The 13,681-nt window shown below is 44.7% G+C and overlaps 1 protein-coding gene across 3 annotated transcripts in view; it reads left to right on the forward strand.

Annotated features, from left to right (window-relative positions):
- The window catches only part of VMP1 (vacuole membrane protein 1), a gene marked incomplete at both ends in the record, with an annotated part of 49,674 nt that overhangs the window by 2,008 nt on the left and 33,985 nt on the right, over positions 1 to 13,681 (forward strand). For 2 of the 3 annotated variants that reach the window (XM_079545194.1, XM_079545196.1), the window contains 2 exons: positions 1,893 to 1,983; positions 3,361 to 3,471. In XM_079545194.1, coding sequence (XP_079401320.1) covers positions 1,893 to 1,983; positions 3,361 to 3,471 — 202 coding nt within the window. The remainder of the gene's footprint in view (positions 1 to 1,892; positions 1,984 to 3,360; positions 3,472 to 13,681) is intronic. The other variant, XM_079545195.1, reaches the window with a different exon arrangement.

A 13,681-nucleotide genomic window follows, 5' to 3' on the forward strand; every position in this document is an offset into this window, starting at 1 on the left:
TTATGTTTGTCCCTCAAAGGCAGCCACTGGCACATGCCACGCTTCCAGCTGCATACCCAGACCTTCTACCTCAATGACAGAAGTGCACATGTGGTCAGGTCTCAATGGAAGATAATTGCAAACTTCCTTCCTGAGAGTTGAATGCTTCCATTTGAAAGAATGGGGCAGTGTTTAGGGATCCTGAAGGCAAGAGATCTTGCAGTTAAGACTGCAGTGTTAAGCACTGATCTTTTAATGTATGTGTTAGTATCACTTTATGATCTTTGAGTAATTTAGCTAGGGCAAGGTTCAGGATGACGTGGAATTTGTGTTGGTGTTTATTTCTGGTGCTGCAAAGAGGACTTTGCTTCTAAGCTGTGTGGTCCCTTTCATAGCAGGAAATTTCTTATTAAAGCATTTCTCAGCATCATTTACACCCTGGATGGAATGGGCTTTTATTCTAGTTGTAACTGCTAATTGCATGTTTCCAGCATCTTCTGCTAATGCTCCTTTGCAGAGAGCTGAGACTGGTGATAATGGGCTCTGTTCACAGACTGCTGGGCTGGGTTTGATGTGCTGACACATAAGTTCAGTTGATACAAAATTCTGTTTTCCATTTTCATCTTCTGCAATGAAAAATAGCAGATTTACTTAGGCTTAATCCCATTTTGCACTCCCAAAATCATCTATTCCCCAAAGCCCAATTATTTTACATTCTTTCAGCTACCACTGGAAACTGTTTCTTTGAGCAGTGCTTTCCCACATCTTGCCTTAGCTGTTTCAAACAATCTCCAACCATCACAGAAATAGAATTTGAGGTGTTATTTTAAGCTATTTCCCAGCTGTCTAGATATTGCATTTTATTACAGATAATACTTGCATCCTGAATTGCACTGCACATCTGTGTTATGTACCACTACCCAACACAGAACTACACAACCACAGCTGTGTTGTGTAGCATGACCATATATTTGCAGAAAATAAGACTGTACTATGAGCTGTGAAGGTGACCTCAAATTGAATCTTAATGGTTTCCTGTGTTCCACTTGAGTAAATTGCTATTTAAATGGTGACAGTCACTTGAAAATCTAATTCTTGCAGTGATATGAACAGCTACTTTTTTTCAGCTTGCTAAATGTTGAAACATTTCTGAATGTATTTCTTTATTACACCTCTTGTATTTCTACAGGTTTCTGTCTTCCATCTAAATTGATATCTTGCAGTTACAGTTTGCTATGTCTGTGCTTTTATAGCAGTAGATGACAGAAAATAAATGTATGTGGCCACACAATTAAGGAATTTGTATCAAGCAGGGTTGTTGCAACCTTGTAAAATTGGTCACATGCAAAAGCTGGCTGCCAAATTACATAGAAAAACACTTTTCCCCCTTACCTGCAGTAGCTTGCTGATACTTCACAGTCAGTTAAAACATACATACTAAACTTTGAGCTGTCACAGAATAGATTCTCTTCAACAGATCAAGAGAACCAGAGTAGTGTGTGGATTTTTGCTGTGGCTTTGCCCACCAACAAGTGGACTGAAGTGAGCCCTGCTGTTACCCACTCCCATCCCCTCCCCAGGGCCAGTGCCTGCTTTGTTCTGTGCTTGATCAGGACTGCTGCCCTGGGTATGAAATGTTCTTGTTAAAGCTGAACATTTGATGTTTAGGTTGTGTTTGCTTCCAGACAGCGACTTTGTTTTTCTTTATTTGCAAACAAAACAGTGAAGTAGAGATTTTCCATAAGAACAAAGGCTCCCCAGGTATTTCTGGGGAGGTTTGTGTTTTTACAATAGCAGACTTCTCACCTGCCGTTGTGCCTACTGACTGCACCCACACAATCCCACTCCACAAAATAAGTTACTTTTAAATGAATGCTGTTATGAAAGGCTCTAACTGCCATTTGTCTTTTAAGATTGTGGCATCGGCGAAGTATCCTGGTGTCTTTTTTACTGATGCTTGCAGTGCTTACAGCTACGTATTATGTTGAAGGAAGACATCAACAGGTATGAGGTTCTCAAGTGACTAATGCTTGTACCTGTGCTAAACTGCTGTGCTGGGGATTGAATGGGGTCTTTGTGAGATTCTAATGTGTCTTTCGAACCCCTGTTTGCTGAAGGTTTTTTGTTCATGACTCCCCTTGTATTGAGTGTGGGTGTGTTGTGTTTGAAAGATGGGGGAGGATCAGCTGTGTATGTCATCTATTCTGTTGCATACGTAGGTGTTCCATTTCTCAGCTATTCTTGACTGAGTAAGCACACCTCTGATGCTGCAGCACTCCTTAGTTGTGAACAAGTTTTCAACAGTGGTGTGAGCTCTGGAGGGAATGTTAATCTGAGTCATGATAGAACTTCATGGATTTCCAAGAAATGTTTCTTGCTATGGAAGGGGGTCCTGACCAATCAGGGTAGGCATGGATGTTGACATAAAATGGCTTCGTGGCTCAGATCTCTCTCTCTGTTGTATCTTATGTGCCTATTGTCTTAAAATGGCTGTTTTTAAAACTTAGTTGTTTGGGGTTACGTGATGATTAATGCTTTTGCATCACTTGAAGAAGTGCAGGCGCTTGCCCCAAGCATGAGGAGATGATGTCTATTCCTTTCCCTTCTCCGTTTCTCCTCGAGTTTCATATTTTCCCTGGAGGCAGCCCTTGTTAACCCAGCAGGACATTTCCTTGTGCAGCTGACTCATCTTAGTGCTGTTACTGTGAAAATCAGCAGGTTCCCAAACTCGGGGAACTTGTTTACTGTTATGCTGTGTTTCTAACTAGTGGACACACAGATCTGGAACAGGAGTTTTGGCCTTTTGGAACAGGTCTCATAGTGCAGTGAAATGATTTTTCAGCTTATAGCATCCTCACTCAATCCCATGCTTGAGCCTTAAGCAGTGACCATTACTTCTTCCTGATGCCCAAACGCCTCCTTCATTAAGAAATCCTGCTTTGGTGCCTTCATCAGCACGAAGAGCAGAGCTGGATGCTCATCACCACTAGATGGCTCTTACAAACTGGGGTTGAGTTGCACTGCCCTGAGGTTGCTGCTGGCCGTGGGCTGGGCATGGCAGCGCCTCCCCAGAGCTCTGCAGGAGGCTGCTGGGAGAAACCTGGCACCTGTGGGACTGGCAAGGCTTGTGCAGCCTGCAGTGTCCTCAATTCTTCATCCCTCTCCTTGAAAACTTGCTGATCATAAGGCCTGTAGGCTTTTCTTGTCAAAGAGTGTTTTCTGTACAAGTCTGTGCTGTAATTGTAGTAAGCTGCAAATGGAAGGACCTGGTTCAGTTATTATAATGCAGACCATCACCTGTGTTAGCTTGTAGCTTTAACGTTCTCCTCTGAGAGACATCACCTCAGTTGTTTCTGTTCTCTTTGGTGATTTCTCTTTCAGTATGTGCGGTACATGGAGAAGAAGTTCTTCTGGTGTGCCTACTGGGTGGGATTGGGCATCCTGTCCTCTGTCGGACTTGGAACAGGTCTTCACACCTTTCTGCTCTATTTGGTAAGCGTATTTTATGGCCCATGTTTTATCTGAATCATGTATTTCAATTGTGTGGTTTTAAGATCTTGTGAATAAGGGATCTTTCGTAAGTGCAAATGTCAAATACTTCTGAAGGAGAAGAAATACCCAGTGTAATACTGCAGTGCACTACTGAGTACTCGTGTTGCTCTGTGCTGCATAGCCCTGCTGTGTAGCTTGTATGCTGTTAACTCTCACTGTGAAACAGAGTCAAAATCAGCAGTGTTCTGTGCTGTCATTTACCGCTATAAATAAAACGTTTTGTAGTGCTCAGCTCAAATGTTTCCATTAACAATTTTTCGGCCCGCTCTTCATAGCTTAAAATGATCACTTTTCTATCAGAGAGACCAAGAATAGGCAGCTGCTTGGAGGTTTAGTCTGTATTCATTTTGCTTTGATAATAATGGCAAGAAAAATGTCTTTCTACCAAGAGAAAATACTCTGTGTTGTTCTGAAAGCGTATCTGATGTTGTTTATCTCAGCTCAGCTAGGAAAGTTGGGGAAATGTCTGGCTGTGTTTTGCTTTTGGCCATTGGATTAGTTCCTTGTTTATGAAACCACTGTCCTGGATTTAAGAAAAGGATTCATGGCCACGAAATAATTAAAACCAGTTTATGCAACAAATGTCATCTTGTATTTGGGACAATTACAGATGTTTACTTTCAGAACTGCTTTAATCATTAACAATAACACAGAAAGCACTACAGGAAACAAAGAACTCGTGTTTTTCCATGGAGTGAAGCAGTGCCTATGAAATCCAGTGGCATCTGTATCAGCTGCGTTTGCAGCAGTGTCAGCCTGTCAGTGTGGCTTCTCTCCTAAAGGCTGAAAGTACAGGAGAAAGGAAAGTGCTGCTAAACAGAAAGGAGTTAACGCACACACACCTCATGGGTTAAGACTTCTAACCAAAGGCATGGCATCCTCCTGGGAGCTGTTTGGAGAGTTTATAGTACTGTCCCTAGTCTCAGTTTTTACACAGTTGTGTCAGAAATCTAGTCATTAACTGATGTTTTCCATTGTTTGCAAACTGCATCTGACACTGGGTTACGTTTTGTTGTACGTCGATAGGAAGCAGAATAGGAAAGGCTCCCATTCTGTACCATTGGCTGCTCCCACACTGCTATCCTGTAAGGAAGGACTTTTTATTTTCTTTTTCTGAAGGAAGGTGGAATGGACTGAGCTTTCTTTTACTCTGCTTTTGGAAATCGGGCTGTTTCCTTAGTTCTGAATTACTTCCATTCAGTGTCACAACATATCGCTCGAGTTTCATTGGAGCCCTGTGTTAGGCCACAACCTGCTCTGACATTTAAGTCTCCGTTGGCTTAATTAGCGATTAGCGAGGGTGTTAAGTTCAGAACAAATGCACTTCTGGGGAGCTTAACGTGGTGGAACACACGTGGCTGCGTGCCACTAGATGGCAGTGGGAGTGTAGGAACCCGGGCTGGTTGCCCTGACTGCACGTTGCCATTTTAAGTGCCAGATCTGTTACTGTTGTCAGTACAGCAGCAGCAATACACGTATGTAATGCACTCAGCAGTATTGTCCAGTCCTTGATAGCCACTGAGCTTGAGGTACACCTTGTGTGAAAGGGAACAGGAACTTGAGGCAGTCGCTGTCACTTTTACGGGTAAATTATTTCAGACTCCTGGATTTAACCCTCTGTGAACAAAGCAGTCAGGAGCTCCAGCTTTCAGGAGGAGTTTTAAAATAATTTACTGTTTTAATTGTCCAGCAGGCTCCTCTAAAAGTAGAAATCTAATAGCTGTGGCCAAGTCACTGTATTAACTTTCACATGAATACATATCTGCTTTCCATGTTCCATATTCTTTAATTATGTTTCTTGACTATGGCAAACCTCATTCTTCCATTGATTCAAAGAAATTAAAAGTAAAAAAACCCAAAACAAAACCAAACCCTCCTGTTTCAGTGCCGGGATTTGCAGGCAGCAGAGAACAGATTCTGTAAGTGTTTTAAAATTGCTCATAATTAATTGCTCATTTCAAATCTGTGTGTAGGGTGAGATTGTTGGGAATGCAATTACATGCCTGGAGAACAATGCTCTCAGGCCCACCCATGAGCTGCTGGGGCTCTTGTTGGTGCTTGCAGCATTGTCTCTGCCACCGAGGGCTGAGGGGTAGGAATTGCTGGCATGTAGGCACCTGTTGGTGCAGTGTGCTGAGTTGCTTCAGCTGTGACACAGGTGCATCTCTTGTAAATATAGCCCTCCTGGTGCCTGCAGCTCATTCACAGCGCGCTGTCTGTGAGCACAGCCTGCTAACTGGGCACTTCACTGCTTGTGCAATAGGTGCAGTATGTGAGTGACTCTGATGTTTGCTCTCCTGGCCCGGTGAGCTTTTTTCCAGTGTTGAGAACTATCATTTATCTGGATTCTTCAGAGCATCTACGCCAGCCACTTTGTTGTAGGAGAGATCCAGGGCTGAGGGTCAGGAAACAACGGGCTGGCTTAAAGCAGAGCCTGCAATCCTGAGCAGCCTCTGTCTGGGGGCACAGCACTGCCCCCAATGCTGTCAGCTCACATCTGCTTCTGATTTTGTTGGTCACCAGAACGCTCTTGCTGAATGATGTTGGTCTGAGAGGGAAAGGTGGGTTTTGGCAACAAAAAGCTTGCAATCAAACTGACATTTCTGCAACTCAAGGACTTGCTATATATAATTAGAGGATCCTCATGTTATCTGCTGCGTTGGTTCCCAGCTCAGTGCTGTCTGCTCGGTCGTAGCCAGCAGTAAGTGTAAAATTCGACGTAGCTTTTGAGAAAGGATCCTCCAGCTGCAGCTGGCACCGAGCACAGGGCTGGCACAGAGCAGGTTTCAGCACAGCAGTGTGAAAGCAGTCTGCTCTTCCAAGAATCCTCTTTATTCTGACACATTCAAAACAAGTCTGCTGGCTTTTATTCCCAAAGCCCATTAAAGTCATTTCAGGATTCTTTAAAAACACTTTAAAAATAGTAATCACGATATGGTGCTGTAGGAAATAAAGCTATTAGGATTAATGACTCCAAGGGTTTAGCAGCATGCAGGGCTGTCGTTCTGGGGGCAGAGTTTAGACTCGATATGTCTGCTCTTACATTGGTGGTATATTAAAAGACAAATGGCATGAATTGCTTAATTGCAGGGAGATGACTTCTCAGGCATTGCTCGTGCTTGTGGAGTGAAGGAGCAGGCAGTGCTGGTGGGGCGCTGGGCTGGAGCTGCCCTCTGCCATCTTCATACTGCTGACTTGGTTTCAGTTCAGCTCTGGCAATGGATTGCAGATGATGTGATCGAGGGAAAGGAGATCAGCTTAGAATTCATGCCCATCAGAAAGCCTCGTGCGAGAGCCAGCTGATACAAGTCCCTTCTGTATATATGCTGTGTTACAATCTGTAGTGGTGGGGGATGAATGGGAGCAAATTCCTTACAGGTCAGAAGTGCGGCGCGAGTTCTGGCTGCCTGCAATTGTTTGTGTTTTTGTTTTTTTAAATCCCCATCTCTGCTCTCTTGCTGATAGAGCCAAGTGGAGCAACAGCCGGAGAGCTCTGCTCGGTGGCCGGGCTGCAGAGCAACACAAACAGGAAATGTGAGGTACAATAGGAATGCTTTGTGCACGGAGGTCAGAAGAGAGCTGGGATTTTGTCAGATGTGTGGGTTTGTCACCTCATTCTTTCTCGGGCGTTTTGCAGCAGAGAGAAGGAGCGTGGCAATAATTTCAGGCCTTGAGAAAGGACTGAAAACTGCCTTTAAAGAGAAGCACATTGCAAAGACAGTGCCTTCATTGACTGGGCTGACTTTGGAGAGCCCTCTGGGGTTTATCTGGGCTGGAGGGTTCAACATCTTGCTTTTGTTCTGAATTGGTTCCAGGGCTTGGCTATGGCCGGAGGTCGCGTTTTGGCCTCTGGAGAGCACAGCAGCACACAGCCAGAGGGAGTCACGTTCTGGCCCAGTGCAAAATGAGCTGAGCTTAGAATGGGAGCACTGAGAATCAGACACGTCGTGCAGTCGTGAGCTTGTGAACTTTTCCCAATAAACCCCCAAAGCATTGTTGGCATGCATCATCACAAAACAAATACCCCCACGCCCCTCTTTCCTGCCAGGACTACTGAACGCTTTTTAAAATCACATTTGTTTCAGTGATCCAGGCCCTCACAGCCAAACTTGTGAGGAGACCCGAGGTAAAATCACAGAAGTGGTTCTCAAAAGAAAAGCTTACACAGCAGGGCTCACTCCAGCATTGTGAAGTACGCGTTAGAATTTGGAAATCCACAGAATTTATTCTCATTCTTTTCCCTGTTAATGAGTGACTTTAATACAGGAGTATTTTCTCTGTGATTTTCTGCTTCATAAAAAAATTTGCTTTTTTTTTTTTTTTTTGGTAGGGGGAATCATTCAAAATGATCATGAATAACTGATAGGTGATGTGTTCTGTGTGTAAAGGAAAAAAGCCAGGAGGAAAAAAGCCAGCAGGAGAACCTGAGTCGCCCAACCAGGTGGGGGGACACAAGCACGCTCCCCCTCTCAGCACTGAGTTATTGTTGAGTGTTCGTATCCACTCCCTGCAGCTCTTCAATTCACATCAATTGGCAAGCCTAGGAAATAAAACCTGGTTCAGTCTAATATCTGTGATCAGGTTACTGCTATTGAATTAAGGCACTTAAGGGAAAATATGCGCAGAAGACAGAATTCAATTGTAAAGCAAGTTGAAATGGAGCCTGTTTGTGTAAGGCTGGTATGCAACGTATTCTTTCATTTGTTTCCTCCATGCCTTTAAACCTGCTTCCTCCAGCTGTCCTCCACTCTGCACAATGGAACATCCTGGAATACTTGAATCAACACAATTCACAAAATCACTTCTTTGCTTAACATCTCTTGTTGGGAACTGCTGCCTCCAGTTCACATGGGCTCTGTTCTGTTTGAAACTGCAGCCTCTGTGTTTGTGATGTGCTGATGAACTGGGAGTGCCGATGAGTTGAGATGGGCACTGCTGCCAGATGAGCTGAGTAGTAACCTGGGTGCCTTCCTTGCATTTAAAACATCTGAGATTAAATGTGGCAAGGGGAAAACGTTCATCTAGAGACAGAGTGCAGTGAGTGCACCCACTGTTGTTTTACGTGTCGAAATACTGATCGATACAGCCAGCACCTCTGTTTTATGTTCTTCTGGATTATGCTGTGGAGGTAACAAATATTGCAGCGCCATCTGGGAGGCTGCGACCCCACCTCCCCTCCAGCTGGTGCCTGAATGCAGGGAGAAGCTGCTCATCCTGCTGTGAGGGTGACAAAGCCTCAAAGGGAGCTGGGGGAAGGCTGGAAGCAGGAACCTCCCTCCTGCCCCCCTGTGAGCTGCTGGGCCATCCAAGTCAGCACCCAAAGCAGGATGGCTGCCAGTGCCATACATGGCCTCCAGTGCTGCTGGAATCACTGCACGTCAGGAGCTGGGCAGTTTATCTCAAGCTGGAACTGTGGTAGTAAACTGCTAATGGGAAGCTCCTCCGGCTGTGTGGGGTTAGCTTCCTTACTTTGACTTTTCAGAAGCCTGCCAAATTTTCATGTCATGTTAATGTTTAAACCATACTGAGCCTCTTGGGCAGCTGTGGGGTCTGAGCTTGCCCCAGGCTGCAGGGTCAGTGAGGCGGTCGGTGCACTGTTCTCTTCCTTTCGGTGGTTGATGGACTTTACCTTTCAGATGCTGACACTTGGTTTTCATGATCTGCTCTTGATTTCCTTGTGGCTGACCCTGGCTGCTGGGAGGTCACATCATGCTTTCTCCTCCTTTGCTCTCGCGCAGTCTCTATGCTGTTGGTTGTTTTTTCTTTCCAAATGAGCAGCCTGAACTTTGTGCTTTTCTCGTCCCCGCTTCCCTGAGCAGGCTGGAAATAATGATAACAGTGCAAAGCAATCTCTAATTGAAGGCATTGAAGCCAATCATCACTGCTAGTGTCAATTTGAGTAGATGCTGTGATTTATTCCTTAGTAATAATAAGTGGTTGACTAAGGAAGGGCGAGGAAAAAATGTTGACAGATTATTTTTGTCTTCTGTCAGCACCAGAGTATGAACTTGGATTCTTCCAGTTGTGCCTTTTCCTGACGTGGCTCCGTGTGACTGCTCCTATAGAAAGCAGCGTGGGCATAGCTTTACAAAGCGTCTGCTTTTCTTGCTACTCCTCAAAGTAGCAACATGGCCCCATTCTGCATTCCGTAGGACCACGTGCCTGCTCCCTTGGTGGTTCATGTTCAGTCATATTCAGAGCTTGTGGCTCATCGTTTGGAATTTCCATCAGCTCTGCACCGTGGGGCAAAGCTTGACTGAAGTGGGAATGGAAACTTGCTAACAGACATGTGACTGTGAAGTTAATACGTTGCTTGAAATGCCATGATGGTGTGCTAGAGCCCTGGCTGCCTGATGGATACTTGTGTCACCAGAGGATGCTGTAGGTATGGGATCCTTCTTCGTTCTGAGACCCTTTCTATGTCCTATACTGCATACCAGACAGCACATCAAATCACGAGACGTTTTAATCTCGTCACACAGGCAGACTGGATCAACATATTTACTGACCACCTCCAGACCCAGTTTTCCTCCTGTAATCACAGAGCAGTTGGTTTTGTGGGCAGCTGTTTGCTGCTCCTGGAGATAAAAAAAAGTGCTGTAAGATGATGTTACTTTCTGGAGAGGTGTAGTGGCTTCAGAGACAAGTATGAGATGAGTCGCAGCCTGGGGCAACGCTTGCAGGATGTTTCCCATGAGAAGCAAGCTTTTGCTTTTCTAATTTATCTGAATCAAATATAAAATGACATGTTTCCCCCACTGTGGAAGGGCTGAGTCTTGAGGCCAGTGTGAAAAGCTCCATGTTCATGAAGGAAAACAGATTTTTAGTGCATTAAGTTCAGCAGTGAGTTCAGGGTAATATTTTTATTGCTGCAGACATATCACTTTTCTAATATTTCTAAATTAGAATCAGTCTAAAATTATGTCTTCTCCAAAGAGAAAAAGTTAAAATTAGATGCTGTTCTTGTGCTGCAGCACTCACGCAGGATGGCTGTTGTGTGCAGGGACTGCCTTTGAGATGCAGTTGTTTGCAGCTATGGGTTTGTTCACAGTCTGGATGCACAGAGTGATTAATAACGTGAAAATGTGATTCACTCTTAATTGGAGATGCAGTCATTTCTCCTCCCGGTAAAGACTTCTCTGTTGTAAATAACATGAACATCAGTGTGTTTTTAGAGGTCTTGCCTTGGAGAGGTAAATTTCCAAATGTGATTTATAATTTATTTTTTTTTTTAAAGACTCTACTTTCTAGACATTTCATAACACATTTGAAATAACTCGTTTCTAAGGATTAGCAGCATCTATTCTATCTGGGGTGACTTCAGTCACTAAACTTCCAAATTCTCTGAAGGCTGTGAGTTCAGGAGTTCAAGGTTGCCTTCTCTAAGAGTTGTGCAAATAGGGATTTCCAGCCGTTCCCCAGATTACTATTACTAAAGCATAGATTTATGTTGAGTTGCTCTTGGTGACCAGCTCTTGTCCTGTTTGATTTTAAATGGCACAGATATTTCTAACAAATGGCATTCCAGCCTGACCACAGGCTCCTGCTGGTCGTCAGCAGTGGCAAGCAAATGCTTCTAGCCCGAGTCAGCAGAACGTTTCTCAATTTCTCCTGCGTTGGCCCTTGTGAGTGCCTCCTGCAATGGGGAAAAAAAAACTTCATTGGAAGAGGGTGAGGAAAAGACAGTTGTGTTCAGGATCTTACATGCCTCGAATTTCTGTGACTGTTCCTGGTTTGGCAAGCAGCACGTCTACTGAGTCGGCTGGTTTTAGTGTTTGTTGTCTGGTATGAGGGTTTGAAGTAGTTTTATGGAGCTATTTTTAAAGGTGGAGTTGCAGAGGAGATGTCTTAGAGGTTTTCCTAAAGCATTGAAAGAGGTAAACCTCAGAGTATGTGCAGAGGGGGAGAAGGTGGTGGGAAAGTATTGCTTGGAGAGGGTTAAAAACCAGTGTGAAATGAGTCCTTGTGACTCAAAGGGGCACGGATTGTGCATCTGAGTGTAGACTGCCTGGGATTTCCCAAAGGTGGCACCTGGAGTTGGCTCCCTGTGCTCTTAAAGCAGAGTTAAAACAGCTCCACAGAGCAAAATGGTGCCTGTTCTGCAACACGCAGACCCTCCCTGCGGCCACAGCCCTGGTCAGCCAGCCATTGTTTTGGGAGGTGCTTGGTAACCAGGCTCTGTGGAAGTGCTGTGCTCTGTGTGAGCTCTCAAAGCAGCGCTTGAACAAAAGCAGATGTGGGGGTGATGCATGAGGCTGCCGAGCTGCGAGCTGCTGGCCCTTTGACTCGCAGGACAGCTGGGCTGCGCTGCGAGGACACGGGATTGTTGTGCTCTCCTTTGGCTCTCCCTGATTTCGAAGGCCCTGCACTTCATCACTCTACATGAACTGCTTATGCTTTATTTCTTATTCCAGTTAAAATGTGGCTTCAGTGGGTTCCGTAACTCCAACTTCTTTCCATTATAGAATTGTTCACATTGCAGCAGAAGAATGATGTTCAATTGGTGTAGTCTCCAGGTGGCTCATTGGCTATTTACAGCAGCTTTGCAAATGCCTTTATTTTTTCCACAGGCTGCCACTAGTAAGATGTTTCCTTTTGCAGACATCTGTTGGTTAAGCTCTTAGCAGGAGGTGATGCTTTGGGACTGCTGGGCCATTCCGAGGGTGGTAACCCCATTGGAAGAAGCAGCTCATGGCAAGGAGCTCCCAGAGAAGGCATTCTGTCTTTGCATCCTCTTGGGAGCACAGAGCTTTCTTTACACCACAGTGTGCAGTTTGAGAAGAAATGCTGGCAGCGCTCTGAGTGAAACCTTGCAAAGAGGATGGGGGAGCTTCATTACAGCACAGGTGATATTTTACTACTGTAAAACTGAAAGTAACGGCCTGCCATCACAGCTGGCTGTAGCTGTACCGTAGTGTGGCTGACCTGCCAAATTTTGTGGAACCGAAAATCATACTTCTTGATTCACACACCATGTTGCCCTGCCTCAGCAGCAAGCTTGCGCTTAATCTCAAGGGAACATAGGAAATGGTCATTTAAACTCAAGTGCATGGGGATTTCCTCCGTGCAAATTTCATGTTCAAGAGACTTCTACTGCCAATTTCTGCAGGTGAAATCTGTGAGTTAAGGAGGATGGCTCAAGAGACCTTTCTCTGTCCCAGGTTGGCTGTCAGACTGGGGAGGGGAAGCAGGGGGTGCAACTAAATTCTGTGAGCTTTAGAACGTGGTGGAGAAAAGTTACCAGGTTTGCCATGAATGTTCTTGGTGATTTGAGGAGAGCTTCAATCCGTCTTTGCCCGTCCTCCATGAGTAAAACAGAAATGCAGTGTTTGTTTAGGTCAGTAACTGCTGGGATGGGAGGGGAGGATCTTGCAGCTGTTACCAAAAAGAGGAGCCCATCGTCAGTGTGACTTCTCACAGTGTCTCTAGTACATGCTACAAGTCACTTGTTCATTCTTCCTTCCAAATCGCTTCTTGTGTATCAAGTTCTGGATCTCTTCTTTCTTATTTTACTTCAGTGAACTTCAGAATTTGTATCTCATTGCCATGAGATAAGTTGCTGTGTGGATGTGGCTGTGTAGGTGCTCTGGTCTCTTCATTGAGGCCTAAAATGCTGGCATGAGTGAACCCAACTAAAATCTTCCCTAAGTCTAGAAAGGCACTGAGGCTTCACCTTTAGTGCGAGGCTGCAGCATCTCACCCTCTCATGTACAAATGAAGACTGTAAGATTCTCATACCTCAGGCTCCTGCTTTTCAAAGTGAGCTTTGGGAGCCTCAAAAGGGGAAATGGCAGCGTGGGGTTCTATCGTACTTTCTCTTTCCCTCGTTATTTTGTAAGAAATCTGGCTTTGGTATCAGGTTATTGGTCTAATAGACCTCACTTAGAGGATTTCTCTTCTACATCACCTAGTGCTGGGTTCAGAGTACAGAATGTAGCTGTAGGATTGCCTCTCGACTTCTTGTCTATTAAAATAACAGCAGTTCTTTAAGGCTGAAGCAGTTGAATTCTTCAGTCAACACTGATGCTCGTTTTTGGTGGTTTGCCCCAGAAATCGTTTAATGTGAGATGGAGAGCAGGAGAAATCCATCTCTGTGGCATTTAAATAACACCACAGTTTTGATTTATATTTCAGACCACTTTTAGCAAAC

The sequence above is a fragment of the Tetrao urogallus genome (assembly GCF_951394365.1).
Source record: "Tetrao urogallus genome assembly, chromosome: 20".
In the NCBI taxonomy this organism is placed as follows: Eukaryota; Metazoa; Chordata; class Aves; order Galliformes; family Phasianidae; genus Tetrao; species Tetrao urogallus.